The 27,244-nt window shown below is 45.2% G+C and overlaps 1 protein-coding gene and 1 non-coding gene across 2 annotated transcripts in view; both read left to right on the forward strand.

Annotated features, from left to right (window-relative positions):
• The first annotated feature begins 295 nt into the window (after positions 1 to 295).
• TRNAE-UUC lies at positions 296 to 367 on the forward strand. Its single transcript has one exon. It is a non-coding gene; the product is annotated as a tRNA-Glu (tRNA).
• Positions 368 to 5,634: 5,267 nt separating this feature from the next.
• GPC4 (glypican 4) overlaps positions 5,635 to 27,244 on the forward strand; it is a 108,543-nt gene continuing 86,933 nt past the window's right edge. The window contains exon 1 of the mRNA XM_018044248.1: positions 5,635 to 6,310. Within this exon, the coding sequence (XP_017899737.1) occupies positions 6,151 to 6,310 (160 nt within the window). The 5' untranslated portion in view covers positions 5,635 to 6,150. The remainder of the gene's footprint in view (positions 6,311 to 27,244) is intronic.

The raw sequence follows: 27,244 nt of genomic DNA on the forward strand, positions 1-27,244 counted from the left end.
GCTGCTGAAGGGGCTCTTCTCTAGTTACAGCACACGGACTCAGCTGCTCCACGGCACGTGACGTCTTTTCAGATCAGGGATTGAACCTTTGTGTCTCCTGCATTGCAGGCAGATTCTTTACCACTGAGCCACCCGGGAAGTCCACTTGGTTGCTTGAAAAGGGGCAAGGGAGGAAACTTTCTTGGTGAGATCTAGGCTGAAGACAGGCTTAATTTGTCTAGTAAACTTTTAAGAGTTCTGAAGTAATCACTAACATTTAAGCAACAGGAGATTTCTGGAAATTCCCTAGTGGGAATCCCTAGTGGTCCAGTGGTTAGGATCTGACACTTTCACTGCCGTGGCCCAGGTTCAATCCCTGGTCAGGGAACTGAGATACTGCAAGCTGCACTGTGCACCCAAAAATAAAAAATCAGATTTCAGATACAATTCTAGGTCTTTTTTTCCCCCTGGAAGACTGCCCATCAGGCAAGAGGCATTCAAATGAAAAGCCTAAAGACCCTTTGGAGGCTGCTGGGGGTGGGGTCAAAGAATCCTGAGAGAAATCAGGACCTCTGCTAAGGCGCAAGTGTGGTAGTCATTTTGTACCTAGAAGCAGGAGCCATCAGCTCTTTTGTGTGGGGGGATGCAGATCCATGAAGGTTTTCCAAGAAGAGGTGCTATCTCAGCTGAGTTTCTGTTTTTATTTTTTAATATTTCTTTGGTTGCACTGGGTCTTAGTTGCTGCATGCAGGATCTTTAGCTGTGGCATGCGAACTCTTAGTTTTGGCATGTGGGATCTAGTTCCCTGACCAGGAACTGAACCTGGACTCCCTGCATTGGGAGTGAGAAGTCTTAGCCACTGGACCATCAGGGAAGTCCCCTCAGCTGAATTTTTTTTTCTTAGCTGAATTTTGATGGAAAAGTATGAAAAACTTGTCCAAGGAATGGAGGGGAATGAAAAGTATTCCCAGCAGGGGTAGGGTGAGGATGCAGGCATGATGGCGAATGGTGATGCATTCTTGTGGGGCCAAGCACTAGATACAGGGTAGGGAAGGGCCAGTGAGAAAGCTGGTAATGGAGACTCTGGCCCAATAGCAAAAATCCAGAGCTGTCGAGTGACTTGGCAATTCATCTGGAAAGCAATACGGTACAATGAGGGGAAAGGGGGAGGGTTAAGCAGGGGAGGGACATTGTTCAAGTGATGTGAAAGGCTCACTGTCATGGCTGTGGGATGGCCGGGTATGGTAGAGGAGACACTGGAGGGCTGCAAGGCAATCAAGTATTAGGGAAGGAAGCCACATCCTACTCCTCATCTGCATATTTGGCAACCAAAACAGCTCCTCGGCAGGCCATCTCTTGGCCATTTCATCCCAAAGCTGAGAGAGTGAACAGGGCTTGAGTAGTTTCTGGCTTGGAAGCCAGCAGCAGTGAGTATATACTTTGTTCTCTCTGCCTGCCAGTGAGCGACCCCAGTGCCACCTCAGGAGAAATGCCTCACCTGGAAAAACCAACTCTACCAAATACAAGCCAAATACATTTTGGCTTGTATATCTCTCCTCCCTCTCAGGCTGGGTAGCATCTGGCATGTAGTAGGTGCTCAATGAACATTTATTAATCTGGAATAGGGACATTCATATGGGATTTGGGCTTCCCAGGTGATGCTAGTGGGAAAAAACCCATCTGCCAACACAGGAGACATAAGAGATAAGGATTCAATCCCTGGGTCGAGAAGATCCCCTGGAGTAGGGAATGGCAACCCACTCCAGTACTCTTGCCTGGAGAATCCCAAGGACAGAGGAGCCTGGTGGGCTACTGTCCATACGGTCGCAAAGAGTCAGACATGACTGAAGCGACTTAGCACGCACGCACGCATATGACTATAAAAGCTGGCTTAAAACTCAACATTAAAAAAACTAAGATCATGGCATCCAGTCCCATCACTTCATGGCAAATAGATGGGGAAACAGTGGAAACAGTGGCAGACTTTATTTTGGGGGGCTCCAAAATCACTGCAGATGGTGACTGCAGCCATGAAATTAAAAGATGCTTGCTCCTTGGAAGAAAAGCTATGAACCACCTGGACAGCATGTTAAAAAGCAGAGACATTACTTTGCCGACAAAGGTCCATCTAGTCAAAGCTACGGTTTTTCCAGTGGTCATGTATGAATGTCAGAGTTGGACTGTGAAGAAGGCTGAGTGCCAAAGAACTGATGCTTTTGAACTGTGGTGCTGGAGAAGACTCTTGAGTCCCTTGGACAGCGAGGAGATCAAACCAGTCAATCCTAAAGAAAATCAGTCCTGAATATTCATTGGAAGGACTGATGCTGAAGCTCCAATACTTGTGGCCACCTGATGCGAAGAACTGACTCATTGGAAAAGATCCTGATGCTGGGAAAGATTGAAGGCAGGAGAAGGGGACAACAGAGGATGAGATGGCTGGATGGCATCACTGACTTGATGGACGTGAGTTTGAGCCAGGAGTTGATGATGATCCGGGAGTTGATGATGGGACAGGGAAGCCTGGCATGTTCATGGGGTCGCAAAGAGTCAGACACAACTGAGCGACTGAACTGAACACATATGGGATTCAGTCAAAGGTCTTACATTGTTTTCAGTCTTGGTTCAGCTACTTAAGAGCTCTGTGGCTGTGGATAAGCCACATAACTTCAGTGAGACTCAGTTTGCTGATCTGTTTTCAAAATCACTAAAATTTTCTATTAGAGTGTGCCTAGAAGCACTTTGCAAACTCTAAAGTACTCTATGACCCAAAGTGGCATATCCATAAAATGGGATACTATCCATCCACAAAAAGGAAATGCTGACACATGCCCCTACATGGGTGGATCTTAAAAAACAAACAAACAACAACAACATGATGCTAGACACAAGAGGCCACATATGATACGATTCCTTTTATGCAAAATGTCCAGAATTGGCAAACCTATAGAGACAGAAAGAAGATGAGTGGTTGTTAGGCGTTAGGGGGAAAAAGGGAATGGGCTTTAATTGTTTAATGTGTTTTCTTTTGAGACGCTGAAAATATTCTGGAACTAGTTAGTGGTGATGGCTGCACACCATGGTGAATGAATTAAATGCCACCAAATTGTACACTTTATTTTTGGCCACACTAGGTGACTTGCAGGATCATATTTGCCTGACCTGGGATGGAACCCAGCCCCATGAGTAAAAGCCAAAGTCCTAATCACTGGACCACCGGGCAATTCCTGGTTAGTGTATTTTATCTCAATTTAAAAACCAAATCCAAAAGGCAATATGAAAGTTGATCATCCTGAGAAGTTGTTGATTCCTGCACTCTACCTGTCAGCCCCCGGTCCATTTTTTGGCATTCAGAGAACTTACAGAGTAGGTGCATCTCCACTAAGGAGTTCAGAAAAACTGGAATGGGAGTGAGGGGGATGGGGAGGAGGAGAGCTACAGGCCATCAGAAAAGGGAAGCTAGATGGTATTTGTTTCGCAGATTGCCAGTTGTTCACCCTGTTTGTATTTAAATGAAAGGAGGCTTTGAAGTGGGAGCTGCCTCTGAGCAGGGTTTGGGGTTCCTGCTTCGTGTGGTAAAGTTCAGACTTGTCCAGATTCGTTTCTAGCCAGAGGTTACTGTTTCTGGTGGAAAAGGTTCAGGTTTTGGTTAATAATATATGAACAGGAAGAGCTGGAGTAAAATGGGGGACAAGAAATGAGTTCACCCTGTACTTGATGTGAAAGGAAGTTTTCTATGATTTGGGCTGCATAATTTGGGAGTATCTTTTTCTCATTTAAGGAGGTTGGGTTTCATTTATTATTAACGTTGGTCCCATCTCAGATCGTATTCTCTTTGGGAAAGAACATCTTTAAGCAAATGCATCAGTGAATGAAAGTTAAAATTGCTGGGCTAAATTCTAGAAATGCCTTGAGGACCTGATGATTATCAGTTTAAGGAAAACCTGGACCATTTGAAAGTCCCTCGAAAATGGCAGAAAATTCATTTGTGCTGGAGTTTGCATGTTTAGAAAGAGTCCTCTCACAGTTGCAGAGTTAACCATTCTGCCAACCCACAGAAACTGGAAGTCCCACTTACAGATGGGTCACAATCCGTCTGTTTATGCTGATGATCTCCAAGAGTTAATAAAATATAGAAGAGTCTATAGTGAGCTTTCAAAACAACAGCTAGCTACTTTCTACAGCTCCTCACAGCCAACCACATCAACCAGGTTTACAAACAACAGTGTGTGTGTGGGGGGAGTCTCAACAAACCCTATGAGGGTGATAATTGTAATGATGGTTCATATCTTCACCCTATGTAATTTTATGGGAATTGAGAGTCTAGCCAAATAATAAGTTCCAGCCCCTTTTATCTGCCCAGTTCCCAGCACACTCCCGAGGTGTCTGAGGCACTTCTCACCCTAACCTCTTACAGCAGATTGTAACAATAACAAGGGTAATGACAAGTTCCCAATCTGCAACCATTCCCTTCATTAAGGAGCCCTGGGAGCTTCAAAAACATTCATTAATGGAATCTGACGAAGCTTAGAAGGTGGGAAGACTCACCCATTTCCAGTTTTCAGGTGGCTACGTGGAGACGGGGTCCTAGAGAGGTCTGAGTTTCTGTCACGAGGCTTAAGGGCAGAGGGGAACTCGGGGGTCCTTGGCTACTTTTATTCCATGTGACCTGGGAGTCATCTCTGGATCTGGGGGCACCCCCCAGCCGTATGCCAAGTGACTTTTCTTCTCTCGGCCTCAGTTTCCCTTCGTACAGAAGGACATTTGGGGACAGAAAGTGAGTTTGGGCCAGGTTTCCAAGGTCAACCCTGAATCTGCCTGCACGGACCCCCGCCCCGCCCACGCGGCAGTTGGGGTTGGGGGGGTCCAGAACCTCCCGGTTTAGGGTTTGATTAGACTTGTAGCAGAACCAGCTTGGGGGTGGGGCAGGGGGTGTGTGGGTGGGCTGAGAATGCCTGCCAGGTTTCCAAACAGGTGAGCACCATTTGATGGAAAGCAGGTCTGAGGAGGCCAGGTGAGGCTCTAGGGCCAGCTCGTAGTCACAAGTCCCTAGGCTGCCTGCAGCAAACATTGAGATTAATGCCAGCGTTTTCCATTCCCAGCCCAGGAGCTGGGTGGTGAGGGGCGTCCTCCTGGCTGCGGGGCGGCAGCGGGGGTGGGGTGGGGTGGGGTGGGGGGGACGGATTGAGGAGGGTAGGTATCGAGACCAGAGGGCTCGGTCCGGCTTTGGCCCGCGGGCAGCGGGTCAGGGGGCCGCGGGCAGAAGGCCTAGGACTCGGACGTGGGTTTCAAGTCCCAGGCTCTCGGCCCGGTCCCCAGGGACTTGGGCCTTTCGACACGGAGAAGTTAGCCGGTCCTCTCCGGGTGGGGGGCGGCGGGCAGGCTCCCCGCCTCCCGGGAGGAGGGGAGGAGGGAGGAGTCCGGCGGGGCGTGTCGCGCGAGGGAGCGCCGCGCGCCCGGTGCGGCCCCCTAGGAAGTGGATTTGGTTGCTCCGGATCCAACCCCGCTTCCAGGTTTTCTGCCGTCCCGGCCCTGCGTGCTCCCGCCCGTCTCCGGCACCCCCCCACCGCGCCCCGCCGCCCGCCCCCTCCCCCTGAGTGCCGCCCGCTGGGCCAAGTTTGTCGAGCGTCGCCGCGCACGCCGGCCAGTCAATCAGCGGTAAAGCTGAAGAGGGCACAGCCGCGCGGCCGAGGGCAGAGCGAGCCGAGCCGAGTCGAGCCAGCGGAGCGGACCAGCGCCGGGCAGCCCGAGCCGCGCGCCGCGAGCGCCCGCCGCCGCCCACGCCCTCCTCGGCCCCCGCGGCGCCTGCCACCTTCCCCTCCTTCCCCGCGCCCCTGTCCCGCCGCCGACCAGCTCGCCCAGGTCGCTGTCCCCGCGGAGTCCGGAGGTCACCGGCCCGCGCCTCCGCTCCCTTTGGGCCGCGCAGCGCCTCCACGAATTCCTCCTCCTCCTGCTCCCCGGGCCGGGCGCCTGGCACCGGGGACCGTTGCCTGACGCGCGAGGCCCAGCTCCACTTTTCGCCCCGCGTCTCCTCCTCCTGCTCTCCTTCTCCAACTCCTCCAACTCCCTCACCCTCTGACTCCGCTCTCGAGCCCCTATCTCCGAGCCCGCCCGCCCGCCCGCCACTTTCTGTCCGGTCCCAAAGGTGGGAGCGCGTCCGCCCCGGCCCGCACCATGGCACGGTTCGGCTTCCCCGCGCTGTTCTGCACCCTGGCCGCGCTCAGCGCCGCGCTGCTGGCTGCTGAGCCCAAGTCGAAAAGTTGCTCGGAAGTGCGACGTCTCTACGTGTCCAAAGGCTTCGACAAGAACGATGCCCCCATGCACGAGATTAACGGTAGGTGGGAGCCCCCGGGAGGCGAGCTCCGAGACGGGCACCCCGTGAAGGGGCCGCGGCAGCCCCCTTGCCCCGCCGGTCTCCGCGCCGCGGGACGCAGGTAGTCGAGACGGAGAAATGGACGGGCGCGCTGGAGCGAGCCCCGGTGCAGAGCGTGCCCCGCGGCGCGGCGGCCCCCGGTGCGCCGCGGGCGGAGAGGCATCCCGGAGTTGCCCGGTGTCACTCTCCCGCTCTGCTTTCATCCCCCACTCCCCTCCCACGGTCTCCCGGGTCCCAGGAAGCCCCAGAGGACTCTGGCCCGCAAAGTGCATGTCACCGGCTCCCTCGCCTTTTCCGGATTGAACTCCTTACTGGGCTCCCCGCTTTGTTGTCAGGGTGACTAGAGGTCGGGTGGGGGTGGGGGCCGCCAGTGAGGGGGGTTTCTAGAGCTTGCCAGAATCCCGGGGGCGCGAAACATGGAATTTGAGTTGATGTTTCATTGATTTTCTTTAAAATCTCCCCGCCTCTCTCCACTCCCCGCCTCTCCCACCCCTGACATGGATTAGGATTTTTAGTAGCTCCAGCGGCTTTAGAAGTGGCCTTTAAAAAGAAAAACGACTCTCCAGCCCTCCAAACCCTGACTTTTGGGAACTCTCCTGCTTTCCGGAAGGTGTTGGACGAGAAGGGTATCCCCCCCTTTCTTTTTTTCTCACCTCATTTTAAGGGTTAATTGCACTTTCAATTACAAATCTTTGAAAGGACTGATTACAGGAAACCTGAATCTCAGTTTGGAGATGGCTATGCAAATAGAGACGGTTTAGCCAGTGAAAAAGTTACCCGGATTTCGGCGCTGGGGATGCGTGGGTTGTTTGTGAAAGCCCTTCTCCGAGCGCCGGGGAGACAGGTTTGCGTCGGGTGTCCTTCGGCCCTCCTCTCCAGGCGGGCGGCGGTGGCCGGGCGGGTCCCCTCTGGGTGGCACTCAAGCATTCGCAGAGAGGCCAACTGTTCCACACAGCCCCGCGGGCCGCACCGGGGCAGGTAGCCTGTTCGCCCTGAGGGTTCAGAAAGAATCTCGAATCTAGCTGGCCCATGGCCAGCTTAACCTAACGGAGAAGTGAGCGATTCGAGCCCCGGGGGCCAAGCTCCATTCCGAACCTTTCATGGAAGTGAGCAGAGCGCGCCTTTGCCTCGCGGTGTTGGTCACCCGGGTGGGGCGGGCAGGGGGGCGGCAGCCCCAGAGGAAATACTGTAATTTCAACCAGGCGCTTCCAAAGACTTAGGAAGATTTGGGGGTCATTTTTTGGAAAGGGCTATTAATACCCTTGGAGATTAAGTGCAGTCATCAATTACACATAAATTACAAAGGTAATTGAGGGAAGTTGCTGGGCACTTTTAAGAGTGTGACCGGCATCTATCTAGAAATAGAACCCAAGAAATCCGTGGAGCAGCCTAGGAGCCCACGGCACCTGGGCAGTTATCAAGTAACTCGCACATTACTGATTAGAGACTGTTTGCCCTTGAGTTGCTTGTCTTTTGGGGAGCTCAAGTCTGTCTTCTCAGCGGGACGAGTTTATTGGCTGGAGAGCCCTAAAAAAGCCCTCTTTCTTTCCCCTCTCCCTCCCGCCCCTCTTGAAAAAGTAAAGTTAAGCCAGCAGCCACTGAAGCTTGGAGGCTCCACAGGTCAGACCTGGGGTCTTTGTGCTCTGCACGGTTTGGGCCCCGGGGCCCAGCGGAGATGATTGGCGTGAAGGTTACAGTTGTCATTCCCACGTTTTGAAGGGATAGATGCAGCGATCCACTTAATGGGGATGTGACAAGTTTTCATCTTCTGCCCATGCAAAACAGTATGTGCCTTTGAGGTGCACTGGAGGCGTTGAGGGAGTGGATGCTGAAATTGCCCTCCCCACCTTCTCAAGCTTTGCTTTGTGCAGCCTTGCAAGGGAGGGACATCTTTCCCAGCCAGCATCTCAGGAAAAAGGAAGTTTGCAGGGTGCTGAAGGACAGTGCTAGGTGTTCCCTTCGATTGTCATGGTCCCCAGAAAACACCTGAGGAATACTTTTGCATAGATGTTTCTCTGGACATACCCCCCCTAAAGATAGGAGCGTTATTAGTGACCAGCAGCAGGAAATGGAAGCTAATGTGCTCACACCCAAAACATTTTATTCTTTTTGTCTTGTCCTTCATCTCCCTCCCAGGGCTGCTGCTTTTATTTCCCCTTTTGAATGACCTACTGGACTGCATTCTCCCAAGGAACAAAGGAAGTGCCTTTTTAGCTGGAATCCTTGGAAGACCACCAAGGACTTTAGCTCATGCAGTGCAATTTCGCACCACTTTCAACAATAACAAAAATGCATGACTGAATGGCTCAAAAATGTGGAGTGTTAGAGGCATTCATTTGAGTCTAGGACACTGTCACAACACAGACAGACCCAAGTAAATACCTTTAGATGGTCAGTATAGAAACAGGGGTAATCTTTACTATCACCCTGGCCTCTCCAGATGCCTACATTGTCCTTGTCTCCCCTATGCTCCACTCAGATAATTTTGGTCATTTGGGAGACCATAGTCAATGGGGTGATTTGAATGAATTAACTGCCAAGCACTTTCCTTGGTTGAGGCGGGAGGTGTGTGTATTTTCTTAAGTGCAAAAAGTCCGTGATTGTTTTCCAGGCAAAGGGTCACGGGCGTCTGAGTGCCTAGCCCCAGGCTTAGCCCAAGTTGAAGGTTTGATTCCCAACGGCCTTGCACTTGCCTTCTAGATGTTTGAACAGGCTTTGAGACTACTCCACGTTCTTAAGGACTCTCAGTCTTTTAAGATCATAATTAAGATAATTTGATGTGCTCTCAAGGGTGTCAGGGAACACATCAGACTGACAGGGCCTCCTACCTAGGTCTTTCTTGCATTGCCTATCCACTTGACCCCTGTACTTACCAAATAATGGGCAGCTCAGATGCCATGATCAAAAGAGATCTTTAACACAAAATATAGATTTTGATTCAGCTTTCAAAGGGCATACCTTCTGGAGCACGTACTAGGTACGATTTTCCGTGGAGGCACTCAGCATTGTGGAGGGAGCAAAGAGGATAGGAGGGCTCTGCCACTAGGACCTTCCCAGGTAATAGGGAGATAAGCTGTGTATATACATGATGGGAATACAACATGGTGTGTGATAAGTACCATATGAGTGGTACAGTTGAGGAGAAAGGAGGGTCTGGGGAGTTCAGGGGAGAAGGGATTTGGGACTAGGGTATTAACTCACTAATGGTAGTTCAGTAGTTAGAAAATAATATTTATGGTGAAAAGTTGTAAAATCTTAGCATTCTCATTGTGCCTCTCTCTATGCGGACAAGATAAAGGACATGTAACAGTTGACATTTTATTACTCATCTAATCTTTGCTTGAAATTATCTTGAGGAGTGAACCAGTTTGGTTAGAAACCTTAAGCTTGCCAAGGTGAGATCGAAGGCTACCAAGGAGAACTTGGCATCATAGTTGTGATTTGGGAGCTTTTGCTTCCCTGTTCCCACTTGGGTTTATGACCAGTGCACCTGTGAGTGTGCTCGCAGCCTCATGTGTATATCTCCAAGGGAATCACATAAGCTATGCTAGGATTACGTGGGAGAATGTGTGTTGGAGAAGTAGGAATACTTTCTGCTATTGCATTGATTATTACATGTAAGACACACAGCATGTCTTCAAGGTTGTAATACCTCTTAAATACTTAAACTCTGTGGGTTAGCTTTTGCTGAGAACTTGTGATTTTTCTCACCTGTCAGTATAGAAGTTATCCCAAGTTTCCCGGACATGCTCAGAAAAGAACTTAGGAAAAGTTCTAGCTTACGCAGCCCAGTCTCCAGTTAGAACATACAAATATAAAATGTTTGATTCAGCATAATTACTATTTTCCTTTTTGATTTGACTCACATTGGGTTGCATGCAATTTCAGGATTAGCTGGAGACTAGACTGAGGAATGAAAAAGGAAGTTTTCTTTTGTTGTCTCAACAAGGGAAGCAGCATCAGTGTTCATCTAAGTCAGTTGGCTCCTGAATAACATCATCTGTTTTAGCACTGAATTGGTTGCAATATATGTTTTCCAAAAATGCATTTTGGTCTGAGTGAAAAGATGGGTGGCTATTAAGTGCTATCTCTGGGCCTGGTCCTAAGCATGATCGTCCCAACTCCCATAGAGGGCTGGTTTTGAAAACATAGGCTATGAGAGAACCTATACTTGTGCACTCTCTGCGACCCCATGGGCTATAGCCCACTAGGCTCCTCTGTCCATGGGATTATCCCAGCAAGAATACTGAAGTGGGTTGCCATGCCCCCCTCCAGGAGATCTTCCTGATCCCAGGGATCAAACCTGTGTCTCCTGCATTGGCAGGCAGATTCTTTACCACTGAACCACCTGGGAAGCCCATTAAAGAACCAGTAACTAACTAGTGAAAGATCATTATCACAGCACTATGCTGATGCTGTACCCTAATGGAGACAATCTAATGTTAGCTGTAAATTGTATTTCCTGGGCCATGGGGAGCCAAAGATAGCTTCTGAGGAGGGGAATGTTGTTAGTCACACTGTTTCTGGAAGATAACTAGTGGCACTGGGAGTTCAGGGTTGGTGAGGCAAGGGGGATAAAGGATAAAGGTAGGGAGGCTGTTTTAAATAGGTCTTAACTGGTCTACCTGCCTCTTGTCTGTCCCCCTCCCCTATTCCATCCTTAGTCTCACCAGCTTCCTTTCCCTTCAGCAGTGCTGTGAGTGGAGTCATTCCTCTGCTTTGAGCTTCCCTGGCTTCAAGCATCTCAAATGATTGTTTCATTGAGTCACTCCTGAACCCCCCAGGGTTATGTGCCGCCTTCTGAAACCCTGGCTTGAATCGGATCCATGGTCTTTGCACCCCAGCTGTCTTGTATCCTAGTTCATCGTGTGCGTAGGCACATGTGTGTCTTCTTGCCTCAGCTGTAAGTAAACCGAGGGCACATGGCAGCTCCTGGTGTTTTGTGTGCCCAGTGGTCCCAGGTACAGGAGTGCAGTGAAGTATTTGTTAAACAGGTGTGTGTATGGTGGGAGCGGGGAGGGAGTCACATAGACAATTAGATTGCGTTGTCTGGCAGGACACCAGGGCAATCATCAGATTATGCTGCCTTGATAATAGATCGTCATCCCATGTTCTCTTGCTCTCCTGGGAAACTTTTAGGTCTAAACATTCTGAAAAGCAGTGAATGTAGAGTAAACCTCCTAGAAATGTTATTATAACTTGGAGACTGTTTTTATTTTTTGATGGGACTACTCATCTTTACCACTTCATTAATAAGTGTCATACGGATTTTTCAGAAGGATTCAGAATTCTGATTTTCTTCGTGGTTTCTTTAAGAAACAAACAGTTGAGACCTGTGATTAGGCAATTTAAAGCAAATGGAGAAGAGTAATTGAACACCTTAGATTCAGCATATAGAGCTGTTTGATGCACATCAGTGACCTTTTAAAAAAAATCTTGTTTGTTGTCTTTACCAAGGTGAACAACACAGGCTTCAGAATATCGATAGTTTATATAAGCAGGGACTTCCCTGGCGGGCCAGTGGTTAGAACTCCATGTTTTCATTGCCAAGGGCCTGGGTTCAATCCCTGGTCAGGGCACTAAGATCCCACAAGCAATGCAGTGTGACCAAAAAAAAAAAAAAATGTTTTTTAATATAAGCAGACACACTAAAATGTGAACAGGTAAAAACTAGCATTTTCAATTCCACTTGGTTAAACATCTGTTTCTTACTATAGAGAACATGAAAGTGCAGAAAATTCATGAAGTGATTCCATCCTGGAGGTAATTTGAAATATTATATTTAATTTCTGATGCATTTAATTCAGCAATCTGGTGGGAGAGAAAAATCAAAGAGATCCATCAGCCAGGTATTCAACTTTTGAAAAAGAAACTCTAACAAATGTTAGAAATTAGGAAAAAAATTGAATGGAAGAGTTAAAAAAAAAAGTCAATAACCTCCAGGAAGCCTGGAAACTATGTAAAAACATCTTATTGGAAGCCCAGATAAATGTGTGCCAAACATCAAAAAGACCAGCTGCTTGGGGGAAGAAAAAAAGAACCCAGCATGACTAACTGGCAGAGTAAAAGAGGCTGCTTCAGGGAAAAAGGCATCTTTCACAAAATGGGAAGAGTTTAGGAAGTCCATGAGGTATAGCAGGGCAGGTACAAACTAGAAATTAAGTCGAAAGAGAATCAGAGGTGAGCCTTGCCAGGGACTTGACAGAGGGCCCAGGTGATGATAATGGTGAGAAGCGTAGGCTAAGTGAGTCCAGCCTCTCAGAGGAAAAGCAATATGGCTTCTTTAAGGGGCAGCCATGCCTGATTAGCCTCCCAGAGTTCTTTGAGAGAAAAGAATCAAGTGCATACAGGGAAACAGACCTAGTTCAGACTGTCAAGAATTAAGCAATGGGATTCCAAGGCAGAGTATATTCAGGAAATTCATTTACTTTGGGATAGGTGAGAATGTTTGCTTCTTGAAAAAAGGAAACGGGAAGGGAGGGGGAGAGGGAAGAAACCCCACTGTCCTAGGTAGAGTAGTTTACATGGAAAGACCATGGTTTCTTAGCAAGAGCAGGTCTAGCCTATCTCTGTGTCAAATTAGTTATTTGATCCCTTTGGTCAGGTTCTTTCACCTCCATTTGAAAAATGGGTGTGGGGTTGTTAGAAGACTGGATTACATCAGGGATTCTCAACCCTGGCCATGCTTTAGAACCACTTGGAGAGCTTTTAAAATCTACTAGTGCCTGGGCACTACCCCCAGGCCAATTAAATCATACTTTTTGGCAGTAGGGCTAGGTAAGTTTTCAATTTTTCTTTTCTTTTTTTCCTTTGGCCATGCTGCCCAGCACGTGGGATCTTAGTTCCCCTAGCAGGGGTTGAACCCTCACCCCCTGCGTTTGAAGCCCCTTGTAATTTTTTCAAAGCTCCTCAGTGGTTCTCATGAGCAGCCATGGTTGAGAAACAGTGCCCTAGATGATCTGAGGTCCCTTTCACTTCAGATTCTGTGATTTTGAATAAATAAATTTCATCACAAACTTAGAAGAGCGCTTTGATTGAGATCCAGTGCATGCTTGTTTTGATTTTGGTTAACTTGGTTTTAAGAGAGGGATCTGTTAAACTTGGGGAAAATATTTTGTAGGCAAGATGCAAGTACATGCCATCACCAGTGATGCTTTGCTGATGGTTGAGAAATAAAGACTAGGACATTGAAAGTACTTTGGAGAGATTTAGACAAGAATCCAGCCTTGCTGTTGTTTATTGATTAAGTGTCAGTGTGCTGGGTGATACTTCTTCCCTTTATCTTTATTGGTAAAATAAAAAAAAAATCTCTTTATCCCTTACTTTAATGTCCTCTTTGCCATGTGTTTATTCTCTTCAAGTATCTTATCAAGAAATAGAAGTACAGTAAATCCCTAGGCTTCTGGCCGGCATAGTCATCCAGAACGCAGCTGGGAATGTGGAAGTAAGCAGAAAAGCTAAATGATGGAAACAGCTGTCATAAAGCCCATGCATTCTACTTGGAGAAAAGGCCTTCAGAAATTTATCATCCCCGATCATTGATTGAATGCCTTTTGTATCGAGCAGAATGCTAGGTGCTGGGGATTCAAAGATTTTGTTCAAAACCAGAATCCAGCTTTTTGGAGGCACTTATATTCAAATTTGGTAGATAGGGTTTATAGGTAAGAAGATAAAAAGCTTAAGTTACCTTGTTTCCCAGTCCAAAACTGATTAAGAGTAGATATAGGAGTAGCCAGTAGTGCCGGTTAGAGAGTGGATGGGTCAGAGGAACGGGTAGGTTTAGAGGCTTGATATCTGGGAGGACTGAGAGATGACAGTGTGAAACAGGTTGGGCGGCCAGAGGCTGAATAGTAGACCCAGAACTTGCTGATCCTTGGCAGTTGGAGCCCTATTAGGATGGGTGAATACTCAGAGACACCTCTCTAACCATTGAGGGCACTGGTATATTTCAGGGCAGTATTAAATAATTGTGTTTGGAATATTCTGATTTAAAACTTAAGAAAGTGTGTATGTGTGTGTGTGTGTATGTTTGACTATACTGCATAGCTTACGGAATCTTAGTTCCCTGACCAGGGATCGAACCCACATCTCCCTGCAGTAAAAGCACAGTCTTAATCACCGGACTGCCAGAAAAGTCCCAGAAAGTATATTTTAGAAAAAGTGGATGCCTTCAAAATACAGAAATTGCCCTTGAAAGCATATGGCCTTTTTAGAGCACCTAGTTTCCCCACAGTGCTGGGTCAGTAAGGAGTCAATTCTGTGTGTCACTTTGTCATTTTCTAGGGGGAAAAAAAAAGTTAAAGGCTGTGTATCTTTCTGACCCAGGGATCAAACCTGGGTCTCCTGCATTGCACACAGATTCTTTGCCATCTCAGCCACCAGGGAAGCCCATTAATAATTCAGGGTTTACTCACGGTCAGAACTTTTGGTTGGTGATTTTGTTGCTCTGAACTTTGTCTTCTAAGCCCCCTGGAACGTCCCAGGTAGATTTTGTTCTTATACTCTCTCCACCTGCTAAACTCACCTTGGGAAACTGACATTCTGACCTGAAGTCATCAAAGGCAAGGGTTGGTTTTGAGTTAGAGGTGACAGGTATTTTTTTTTAAATTTAGTTGAGTGTAGATATTCCTTTTTCATCGGCCAGCTTTTCTTTCTTTTTAAAAATTTATTCTTATTTATTTATTTTTGGCTGTGCTGGGTCTTCACTGCTCAACAGACTTTCTGTGGTTGGGGCGATCAGGGGCTACTCTCTAGTTGTGGCGTTTAGGCTTAGGGTACATAGGCTTCAGTAGTTGTGACACACCTGCTTAGTTGCCTAATGGCATATAAGATCTTCCCAGACCGGGGATCGAACTCATGTCCCCTGCATTGGCAGGTGGATTCTTAACCACTGGACCATCAAGGAAACCCGTGACAGGTTTAAATATGTGTATGTTGGTTTCCCTTGTAAACATTTACCAAGCTAAGTAAATGGATAATCATATATAAAGAAACAGTAGAAGTTAAGGACGGGGGTACTATATTAAAGGTGAGGACACATTGGAGGGTTCCCATCTCTGATGAGGTGGCTGTTTGAACCTTTAAAGAAAAAGAAGCCATTCCTGACGGATCACACGTGCTCTGAGAGGCTGTGTAGCTCCAGGTTCTATCACACTGCCTGGCGCATGATAGGTGTTACAGAAATGTTTGTCGTTGACGAATAAGTTCAGGCATGATTTGTGACTTTGGTAAATTCCTTCAAGGAATGAATATTTCTATTCATCCATCCCTTTTAATTCAATTAATTTTAACTATTTTAAAATTTCGAATACATTCAGTACTAGATGCCTAAGTGAGAAAAAGAAATAACCTTTTTTTAAAAAAACAAAAACCAACTTGTAGTGTTATTTTTCAGTACGTCCAGAGATGGAAGCTAAGTATTTCATGTGCTTTGTTTTCATCCTGGTAGACAAATGGTTGCTGCTTTTTACATTGTCTTTTCCAGACATTAACAGGAGTTCCACGGTACCTGTCGAGGTGCTTCTAGAGAAAAAGAACCATTGCTCCTGTTTCTTGCTTTGGCTTCTCAGCCTGGTGTTCATGTCCTTCCCCTTCTTCAGGCAGCTCAGGTTGGGCCCCAGGCAGGATTGCCTGTCTTTGTCTAGTCTAGCTCAAGGTCACCTGGTTCCCGCCAACCCCCCGGCCATTGTTTTCATGCCAGTCCTTTCTCCTCCCAGTTACTTTGTCTTTAAGCCTGGCTTCTTCTTGATGTCGGGCTTCTGTCTACAGGAGCAGCCTGGGAAGTGGTTTCTCTTGGACTGCAGAGGTTTCCTTAGTTCTCCAAACCCTTGACGTCGGCATCCCAGCAAGCATCAAGCCACAGGAAAAATTTTTTCCCTTTAGTTATTGTTTCTATTCCACCACCCGGGTTTGTCTCCATTGAGTTTTCAGTCTGGTGTTTGGTTAGAGATGAAAACAAAGCACTGTGTCCTTGCAAACTGCAGTGTGAAGCATGTGGTTAACAGTTACTACTTGCAATGGTCCAGCCTGAGTGGGAGTATCATTTTTCTTGGCAGTCACTTCACAGAAAGTCCTGCCTCTTTGGTGCCAGAATAAGCAGTCATTACATTCCTGACAATTTATAGTCAAATTATTATCTACTATTGTTAAAATTGCCTTAATTATAGAATATTTCCCCATGCGAAGATTTTAAAAAGCAATGCAAGACAACTTTTCACTGGTGTACTTCAGAAATGGTCCTTAAAAATCACTTGCTGACTAGAAGGTCAGAAACTATGATGAGGAATAGTTTTTTGTGTGTGTTTATGGGGAGACTTTTTTTTTGTCTTAAGGGGAGGTGTGTGGTGGGTTCACTTTAAACTGAATCTGAGCTAAATGCCCCCAGCTGGCTGGTTCATTAATATTCTGCCTTGTTTATCCTCAGTTTGGAACTAATGTTTTTTTTTTCCCTGCCCCTTCAGGTCCCATGGGCCTGGATACATTCTGGGAGGAGGGCTCTACTGGTGGGAGGTGGATTGACCATTAAGCCGTGTGGCAATGGGAGAAGATGGTCTTTCAGTTCAGAGGGCAAATGAAGAAACCAGAACCTTCCAAAATAAGAGACTGTCCATTTCCTTGTGATCAGCACACAGATTGAGATGACTGTGGGAAATGTTTCTGTTTAGATTCTTTCAGAATCTCTGCCTTTGGGCTCTGCTTTCAAGATGTATCCAAGAATCTGTCTTCCTCTTTACCACCCCGATAACTACAGTCCTGATCTCATCCCCCATCACTTCTTCCCTGGATTATCACAGTTGGCTTGACACATCTCTGCTCTGGCTCTCACTCCCTCCTCCTCCCCATCAGTCTATTCCCAGCACATCAGCCAGTGTGATACTCTTCTGTTAAACCTCACTGGGATCTTATCACTTTTGCTCAAAGAGCTCCAGTGACTCCCTTTGCCACCCACACGGAAAGCCAGAGCTTAGGGAGCCTTACAGGGTCTGCCTCTTGCCCCCTCCCATGCCAGATGGTACTGTCTTCTTTGTGTTTTTTGTTGTCTCCACATGCTGGTCTGTCTTCCTTCTGGGTTTTGCTTACCTGTCACCTTCATGGGGAAGTCTTTCCTGACTTCTGTCAGGAACTAGAATGCCCACCTCCACATAAACTTTGTCTCTCTCCCTCACTGCTCTATTCAGATCTCACAATCTGACCCGAGGGCAGGGACTTTGCCTCTTTAGTCACTGTCCTATCTACGCCTGGTGTCTAGCACATTGCTTGGTACTTGGGTGTTCATGGAATAAATGAATGCATGAGTGAGTACTCCTGGCAAGTAGCATGCGGTTTACCCTCCAAAAGCCTTTTCCTAAGAACATCCTACTTGTGAGTGTGAGGCTACTACATACCTTACCCTCCCTCTGTAGAAAGAGAGTGCCTAGGCTAAAGGTTTAATTAACAACTGTTTACCAAGTGCCTCTGAGTTGAGGGGCATCATTCTGGGCACTGGGGGTAAGGCAGCCACTAGTGCCTTATACAGTCCTGGCCTCACACGCATGGGGCTCACGGTCTCAATGAGGAGACTGATCTTGACTTGACAAATCTCCAAATCAGTATCTAGTGACAGCTGTGATAACTTCTTCCAAGGAGAAGCCCTTGGGCTTGGGTGAATGATGATCAGAGTGAAGCAGAGTGTTTTGGGACTTTAGAACCTGCACTTAGGCCTATAGGGCTCTTCTCACTTCCCAGGAGGTGTGTGTTTTACACCATCACACCCCGCCCCCACCTCCACACATACACTTGAATGGCAGGGTCTTGAAATGTAAGTCTGCAGCACTTGGGACAGCACGGGGAAGATGGGGCTGCATTAGCACTCTTCTCTGGTTTTGTCCCTTGGCCATCACTTTAGAGTCAGGGTTTCCGTGGCACCAGGAAATGCAGAGAACTCTGTGTCACTTTGCACCATTGTCTTCTGTCCTCGGCGTGCTCTGCAGAGGAACCACTAGACACTCTTGAGTACTGAACCCTCCAGGTTTCTGTGAAAGCTCAATGTCCATTCTTAATCCTGTAGAGACCACAGAAGTGCAGGTTAAAAACATTTATTGAAGTATAGTTGATTTACAATGTTGTATTTAATTTCTGTTGTGCGGCAAAGTGACTCAGTTATACATATTCTTTTCCAGTATGGATTATCACAGGATGTTGAATATAGTTCCCTGTGCTATACAGTAGGACCTTGTTGTTTATCCATCCTATATATAATAGTTTGCATCTTGTTTTTGTTGGTCAGTCTCTCAGTTGTGTCTGACTCTGTGACTCCATGGACTGCTGCACACCAGGCTTCCCTGTCCTTCACCCAGAGTTTTCTCAAACTCATGTCCATTGAGTCAGTGATGGTATCTAACCACTTCATCCTCTGTCGTCCCTTTCTCCTTCTGCCTTCGATCTTTCCCAATAAGTCAGCTCTTCGCATCAGGTGGCCAAAGTATTGGAGTTTCAGCCTCAGTCTTTCTAATGAATATTCAGGGTTGGCTTCCTTTAGGATTGACTGGTTTGATAATATCTAAGCTTTTTTGACATTATCTGTGTCTCATTGTGCCTCCGTCACGTCTGACTCTTTGTGACCCTGTGGACTGCAGCTTGCCAGGCTTCCCTGTCCTTCACTATCTCTCAGTTTTCTCAGATTCATGTCCATTGAACCATCTGCTAATCCCAAAGTCCCAATTCTTCCCTCAGAAACCCCTCCCCCTTGACAAGTCCATTTTCTATATTTGTGTTTGTTTTTGTTTTGTATATATGTTTGTTTGTGTTGTATTTTAGATTCTACATATAAGTGATATCTTATGGTATTTGTCTGGCTTATCTCAGAATGATAACCTCTAGGTCCATCCATGTTGCTGCCAATGGCATTATTTCATTCTTTTTAATGGTTGAGTAATATTCTGTGTGTGGGGGGGGCGGAGGGGGGGCTTCCCTGGTGGTTCAGTTGGTAAAGAATCCATCTGCCAAGCAGGAGACGTAGGTTTGATCCCTGGGTCAGGAAGATCCCCTGGAGAAAGAAATGGCAATCCACTCCAGTATTCTTGCCTGGGAAATTCCATGGACAGAGGAGCTACAGTCCATGGGGTTGCAAAAGAGTTGGACATGACTTAACAACTAAAGCAACAACAAGTGTGTGTGTGTGTGTGTGTGTGTGTGTGTGTGTGTGTGTGTGTGTGTGTGTGTGTGTGTGTGTGTGTGTGTGTGTGTGTGTGTGTGTGTGTGTGTGTGTGTGTGTGTGTATGCGCACGTCTTCTTTATCCATTCATCTGTTGATGGATGTTTAGGTTGGTTAGATATCTTGGCTATTGTAAATGGTGCTGCAGTGAATATAGGGGTGCATGTATCTTTTCAAATTAGTATACTGTTGTCTGGGTATATGCCCAGGCATGGCATTATAGGATTATATGGCAACTCTGGGGCTTCCCTGGTAGCTTAGATGGTAAAGAACCTGCCTACAGTGTGAGAGACCCAGGTTCGATCCCTGGGTCGGGAAGATCTCCTGGAGAAGAAAATGGCAGCCCACTCCAGTATTCTCGCCTGAAGAATTGCATGGACTGACCATGTGATTGCAAAGTCAGACACCGCTGAGCGACTAACAGTTTTCACTTTTTCATGTCAACTACTAGTTAAGGAACCTCCAGACTGTTTTTCCATAGGGGCTGCACCAATTTACATTCCAGTCAACAGAGTATGTGGGTTCCCTTTTTTCCACACCCTCTTCAGTATTTATTATTTGTAGACTTTGAAATGATGGTCATTCTGACTGGTGTGAGGTGGTGCCTCATTTTAGTTTTGAATTGCCTTTCTGTAATAATTGAAATGCTAGGGTGTTTTTTTGACCAAGTGGCTCAGAACAAAGCCCCCTGGCCTCATGGTGACCGTTCCAGTAGAATTCTGGTTCAGCAGAAATGGATCTGATGCTTCTGCCAGTCGGCAGCAGGATTCCTTACCTCTCCAGGCCTTTATGAATGGCAACCAAGTGTGCATGTCTCCCTGGCTGTGTGTGTGTGTGTGGGGGGGGGGTGGTGAGCGTGGAGGCTGGCCAGGAAGATAGGATTGTAAGCAAATGCAATCTGAGTGATAAGTGTTCCCTGCAGTTATCAAGGGAACAGAATGGGAAAGAGCCTTTCCTGCCATACACTGTGCCCCTCAGAACAGGGTTGACTCCATTTCAGAGTTTGATACTATTTTATTTTTTAAAAAATTGAAATAGGATTGATAGTTTTCAGAATTTTGGATGAGTGCTCTGGATAAAAATTGGGCCTTATTTTTGTTAGTATGTTCAGAAATTCCAGGCTCTAATGAGGGACCCTGAGGCTGAATTATGCATAGACACCACCTTGCATGCTTGGCAGTTTCACGTACTGGTATACAAGTAGTCATGAGATCCCAATATTACCAGTGTTTTGCAGTGTTGAAGGCTGAAGTCCCAAGTTCTTGATTTAATGCAGTGAACTGACTGTATCTCTAGTAAATAGGTTGTATGCAAGGACCAAATCTTGTTTAGATATGCAGATTTACGTGTGCCCTATTTTATATATGGATTAAAATATGAAGCTTTTGGTATATGTCCTAAATAATATAGGCTTGCACTGTCACTATATAAGGAAAAGTTGCCTGATTAAAAATAGACATAAGTATTTTATTTCTTGTTGTCCAAGCAAGCAAATGGTTCATATGCTATGAAGTACTCATGGTGTGGACTAAGATATGTAGGTTCATGTTGAGGCAAACCAATCATTAGCTCTCTAAGCATAGCTTTACCTTTAGGGAGAAGTGATTAATTGTCTCTGCTTTTATTTTAAAACAGACACAGCATGGACCGTTTTCGCCAATAACCTAGTGTTTCTCTTGGAGCCCGGAGATTTTCTCTTGGTTCCTTCTAAGTTTTAGAATGAGAGATTCTGGGATGAAGGAAGCTGAGGCTAAGCTTGTTTATCTCTGCTGGGTCTGTAATAAAAGGGTTTGCTAAGCTAATGAATAAGTACATTAGGAGATGTTTGACACCTGCATAGGGGAAGGGAGTTATCACCAAACACCTCAAGGACAGCCATTTTCATTGAGACCATTGTGTTCATTACAAATATGTCTGTTTATTGAAGTAGGTCTCTAAGTTGCTTTAAAACTTTGGTGGGGTTGGGGTGGGGAGAAGTCACCTCGTGTTTAAAAAGTGATAAGTCTGCGTTTCTTTAAAATATTGTATAATTCAACCCATATTCCCTCCAATTAGTCAAATCTATAGAAGGCATTTCTATAATTGACCATAGCAACATGAGTGACTAATGGCAGTTCTGCTGTTAGGGTAGGATATTTGTTTTCTTTCTTGAAATCCCAGCAGCTGTTGTATCCTCAGAGTTTGCAGAAGGGAAAAACAGCCCCCCAAATTGAGATGTGTTTTTCATGTGAGAGGAATGCAAGCTGATCACTAAGAATAAAGGGAAATGATTGCATTGGCATAGTTATTAATTTCAGAAATGTCTTTGAATCTGTGCTATATGCTGGAGTGTTATGCCAGAGCTTTGTGGCTTCCTGGGGTGACATTTAAGAAGTGTAAGACTTAGATTGTGTATTTTGCCAAATATAAATTGCCTCTAATATTAAGTGTTTTTCTTAACAAAAATTGGTTGTAAAGGAATTTTTCACCATTTTCAGTTTATTTGATGTGTGATCAAACCCTCAATTTTTATCATAGTGTATGTTTAGTAGTAGACACTCTTGTGGGAGAAAGAATGCCAACTGTAGACAGCTTCCTAAAGGTATGTCACTTATGATAGTCATTCTTGGAAATGAGGGACAGTCTTGATCCTTAATTTTAAAAAGGAAGAATAGGGACTGCCCTGGTGGTCCAGTGGTTAGGACTTTACTTCTGCTGCAGGGGGCATGGATTCAATCCCTGGTTGGGAAACTAAGATCCTGCAATGCTGCACAGAGTGGCCAAATAAATAAATAAAAACCTTAAAAAAAGGAAGTATAGGGCATTTTACTCCAGCTAAATGTAAAATGCTGGCAATTTCTTTAAATAGCACATCACTCTAGTATGTTTCTTGGTTCTATTGAATTCTGTCCACTGAAGCAGTTGACTTTGTGCTTTTGTTCCTTTTTAAACAATTTATTGTAACCTTGATGGGACCTTTCTGACCTCCTTTCTCTTCTCTTCCTTTCCTAATATTTGTTTTGTTTAATCAGTCAATATTGATATATTTTTCCCATTAAAAAAAAGAAAACAGCCGAGAAGAGGCTAACATGATTTCATCAGCTTTCTAATTGCTTTACTAATGGGAATCTGTTGGTCCCTTCAACATCAAGGGTGCAGTTTTAAAAGGAGCTGGTGACCGATTCTTCAGCCATATGTCTTTAATTTTTAAAAATCTGGCAGGGCCTGAAATTTTGAGAAGTCATGTCATTTTCTTCCAAGGCTTTAAAATTTTAATTGTAAAATAAATCCTACCTACTTAAGATCATTTAATTGTAAAATAAATCCTACTTACTTAAGATCATTTAATCCATATTCAGTAAGATTCCTACAAGCATAGCGATCATTATTATTTTAGTTACAATAGATAGCATATACTGAGTACTCGCCTTGGGTCTTTTTAGAAAGCATTATGTAGATTAACCCATTTTATATAAATAAAATAAAAAGACACATGATGGAAGGAGAGGGGAATGAGGAATTCTAAAAGAGAGGCTTATGCCAGTGAATGGGCAAGCTGATAGGCTTTCTAGGTAGCTTTTATCAGCCAGTGGGAATTTGCTGTATGACTCAGGGAGCTGAAATTGGGGCTCTGTGACAACTTAGAGAAGTGGGATGGGGTGGGAGTTGGGAAGGAGATTCAAGAGGGAGGGGACAGATGTATACCTATGTTGATGTATGGCAGAAACCAACACAATATTGTAAAGCGATTGTCCTTCAATTAAAAATAAAGACAAGAAAAAAAAAATAAATCCAATCACATTGAAAAAAAGAAACCTGACAGTTCTTAAGGCAAGACATTTCCTTGTTGTTACTAAACCTAGAAAGAATTTATTATATAGGTTCTTAAGTAAAAGACATCAAACAGTGTAATAATCAGTGTCGTCAACATGATTTCATTTCTTGTACTGATCTCCCATAAAACCCCAAGAAACAACATTTGAGAAATTCAGTCTGGCTTTTGATCCATGGGATTATCTTTAGTTGAAAGAATTCAACTCTTCTATCATTCTAGATAACTGCTTCCTTTTCGTGTATGAATTCATATCTCTTGGTTTCTGAGTCAGAGCTCTCCTGTAATGGCCCCCTGATAGCAGCTATTACAACCACCTGAAATGTTCAGAAAACCAGGAAGAGTTACACACCGAGGGAAGTGAGAGCCTGTGGGCTGAAGCCACTTTAGATCTAGGGATTGAAACCATTTGAGGGAAGGTGGACAGCATCTTTGATTCTTCAGCCATTTTCCTTCTCCCTGTCCTGATTGACTCTGCTCTTAGGACTTTGTACCTGGCCCTCAGAATTGTCACAGCGTCATTTGATCTCCAGAAGTGAAAGTGTTAGTCACTCAGACGTGACTGACTCTTTGCGACCCCATAGATTGTATCCCGCCAGGCTCCTCCGTCCATGGAATTCTCCAGGCAAGAATACTGGAGTGGGTTGCCATGCCCTCCTCCAGGGAATCTTCCCAACCCAGGGATTGAACCCAGGTCTCCCTCATTGCAGGCAGATTCTTTACTGTCTGAACCACCATGGAAGCCCATTGGTCTCCAGAGATACTGTTTATAGTAGGCTAAATTTTTTCCAATTGAAAAGATGATATGACAATAATAATAAAGAGTAACTTTTATGTCCTTTTCACATCATAGTTCAAACCCTATTCACATGAACACGTTTTTATGTGATTGAAATTATAGTGCTTGGTGTATCTGCTGTTTTTCTTCCAGTTTTATTGAGGTATCATTGACATACAGCATAATGATGTTATTTATATATACCATGAAGTGATTATCACAAGTTTAGTGAACATTCATCATCTCATGTAAATATAACATTAAAGAAATAGAAAAGAACTTTTTCTTATGAGAACACTTAGGATTTACTCTTTTAACAACTTTTATATATAACATACAGCTATCATGCTGTACATTACATCTTTAGTACTTACCTTATAACTGGACATTTGTACATTTTGACCACGTTCATCCAATTCGTCCTGTATCTGCTACTTGAAACAGAACATGGAAGGTGCTTCTGTAGCTCTATACAGTGCTGATTTGCTAATGGCCACATAGATGTCTGTGGAGTTGATGCACCTGAATCTATTTTACCTATGCCATGCGACTGTGTAGTTATTTTTGGCGGTTTGTAGATGCACGTGTTTATGTGTGTTGGGTATTACATTGAACGCAACAGTGATCATCTACATACCTATGTGTTTGGCTTCTGTTGAAGAACTTCCTTCAGTTAAATTTTATGTAAATCTGTTTTTTTAAAAAAAACTTTCAGAAAGCTTGGAGGAAAAAACCCCGACACATTCCTCTGGTGTTTAAAGCCTTTTGGCGGCACACACCAGACTCCTCTGTTTCAGGTGTGCAGGGAAGAGAGGAGAGAGGAAATCTGAGATTTAACCTAGGGACTTGGTCATTACTGACACTTGGTCAGCTCTAAGAGTTCAGTTTATTCCAGCATTTCCCAGATGCACTCTCTCTCAGCTCTTGTCAGGAACCTACATGTACTTTGCTTCCTAAAAACGTAGTTCAGCAATATTTCAAGAAACAGTTCAAATGTTGGCTGGTCGGGGGATGGCGATTAAACCTGAAGGAGAGTATGGATTTTTTGCTTGCAGGGCATTTTTCTGTGGTTCTTATGCCCTTTTGGAGGAAAGTTTCCCACATGTTTGTGCGTGATATTTTTAAGAAAAGGTATTTGGGGGGGAACCCAAACAAAACCCGTTCTAAAAACATTTGTCGTCTAAACAGAACTTCCTAGAAAGCAGTGCCATTGTTTCTCAAAAGAGGGGCTCGTAATAACCCTCCTTCTCACTGCTCTCCCAGTTTTTGACAATGAAAAGATTTTATGACTATTAGTTGTGAAATGGCTTAATTCAGCTTCTTATTCTTTATGGAAAATAACTTTGCTATGCCTAGTGTCTGTCTCTGGTCAAAGGGCGTTTCCTCTGTCACTGGCTTCCACGGTTTGTCTGCTTTCAGCTTTGCTTGGGAGGGTACAGTCTCGCCTTTTAAATTGTCAGCTTCATCTTTTATCTTTCAACAGGTCCTGGAAGAAAAATCGTCCAACGGCTTCTTTCTAGGGTCAGTTTTTGAAAGATCCAGGGCTTGCTTTATTTTAACAGGTGGCTGGTGAAAGAGGCGCTTACAGGGTGGGGTAAAGAAGGAGGGACATCTAAGTGCAGGAAGAGAATGGTTGGCTGTTGCTTCTGGGGCTTTCTGACACAGCGGCGAGTAATTATGATGCTCTTTCTCCTCAATGGGGCATTGAAGGAGGAGTTTGCCAATAAGTCCTCCAGTTGGAAGACAGCTGTACCCTTTTTAGAACCATTTTGGGGTCTTTGGGAACAGAATTAGGATCTGTAGAAGATGCAACTGTGTAGATTAATTGGCCGCAATGATGCACAGGAGTGATGAATCATTCAAAAGGTGTCCTTCTCCCGAGGGCCTGTCACTTAGGATCAGTCCCAGAGGCCAGGCCAGCATGGTATCTCAGGTGGTCTCAACGACCCTGGTGTTCCGGGATATCTTCCAATGGTGCTGACTTGCTTTAGCCACGCTTGCTTTAGTTTATAGCACCCCTGGGGATGGCTAATTACTGACTGCCCACTGGATAAGGTAGTGCCTCTTTGTTATAACTGAAGCAACTCCCCAGGTCATTTAAATTTGGGTTATTTGTAGCTTCCAGAGATTGCCACTTATAGGGTTCATGGGTCTTTGTGATGTTTGAGACGTTAGAACAACATGTGGATTCCTTACATCTTCTCTCCTGTACCAGACTGCCCTCACCCCTCTTCCCACTCTACATCCGACTCTTATCACTTCAGCTTCTCTTTCCTGAGCCATCAGTTCAGTTTATGTCTTGTTTCATTTGCACAACTCAGAATTATACAATAATATTTCAGGTGGTTGGAGGAAAAGGAGGAGAGTATTTTCTTTTTTGATTCCTACAGCCTCCCTAGGTTCAGGAACAGTTTTATTTTTGGTGTTTTCGACTACATTTAACAGATTAAGTCCTGTTAATAATTAAGAACAAGATGTAAGATGTAAACCGGTCTAAAAAATTAACTAGTAAAACAAGTGAAGCTCAGACAGTTCAGAACTGAAAGGATTCGAGATCCAGGAGGTGCTTTTTCAGACCCCCTTTTCTTGCTCTAGGCCAGTTCAGGCTTCCAAGTGGCTTCGTGGGAGGATACAAAGTGATCAGTTAGGGTGAAAGGAGGGAGCAGAAGATGGTCCATGTTGCCTTTTTGTACTAGAATACTGTGATAACAAAGGCCTCTTGGAAAGAGGGCCATCTGCTGAGGCAGCATAAGCCTTCTATCATGAAGGAGGATGCTTGTTACCTGGGGTTTTAGGAATTCACTGTAAATTAAAGAGTCTTGATACTAAAGAAGATGGCTCAGTTTCCTAAGTGAAGGCAGGTGCTGGCAACAACAGTAATAATAAATTTTTTTATGGAGAGGTTTCAAGAAACTTGACAGTATGCTTTTAATGGCTTTTAATTCCTTTGCTGACCTTTCTGGAAGTTCTAAGGTATTTCATTATGCTATTCAATTTCAACATTTACATTAGACTTTAAGCCAATTTGTTTGGTTTGGTTTTTCCCCTAAGTGGACACAAACTATAACATAAGCACAGAAATATAGCACTGCCAGGCAAGAGAGAGCCTTCCTT

This window comes from Capra hircus (assembly GCF_001704415.2).
Source record: "Capra hircus breed San Clemente chromosome X unlocalized genomic scaffold, ASM170441v1, whole genome shotgun sequence".
NCBI classification, from domain to species: Eukaryota; Metazoa; Chordata; class Mammalia; order Artiodactyla; family Bovidae; genus Capra; species Capra hircus.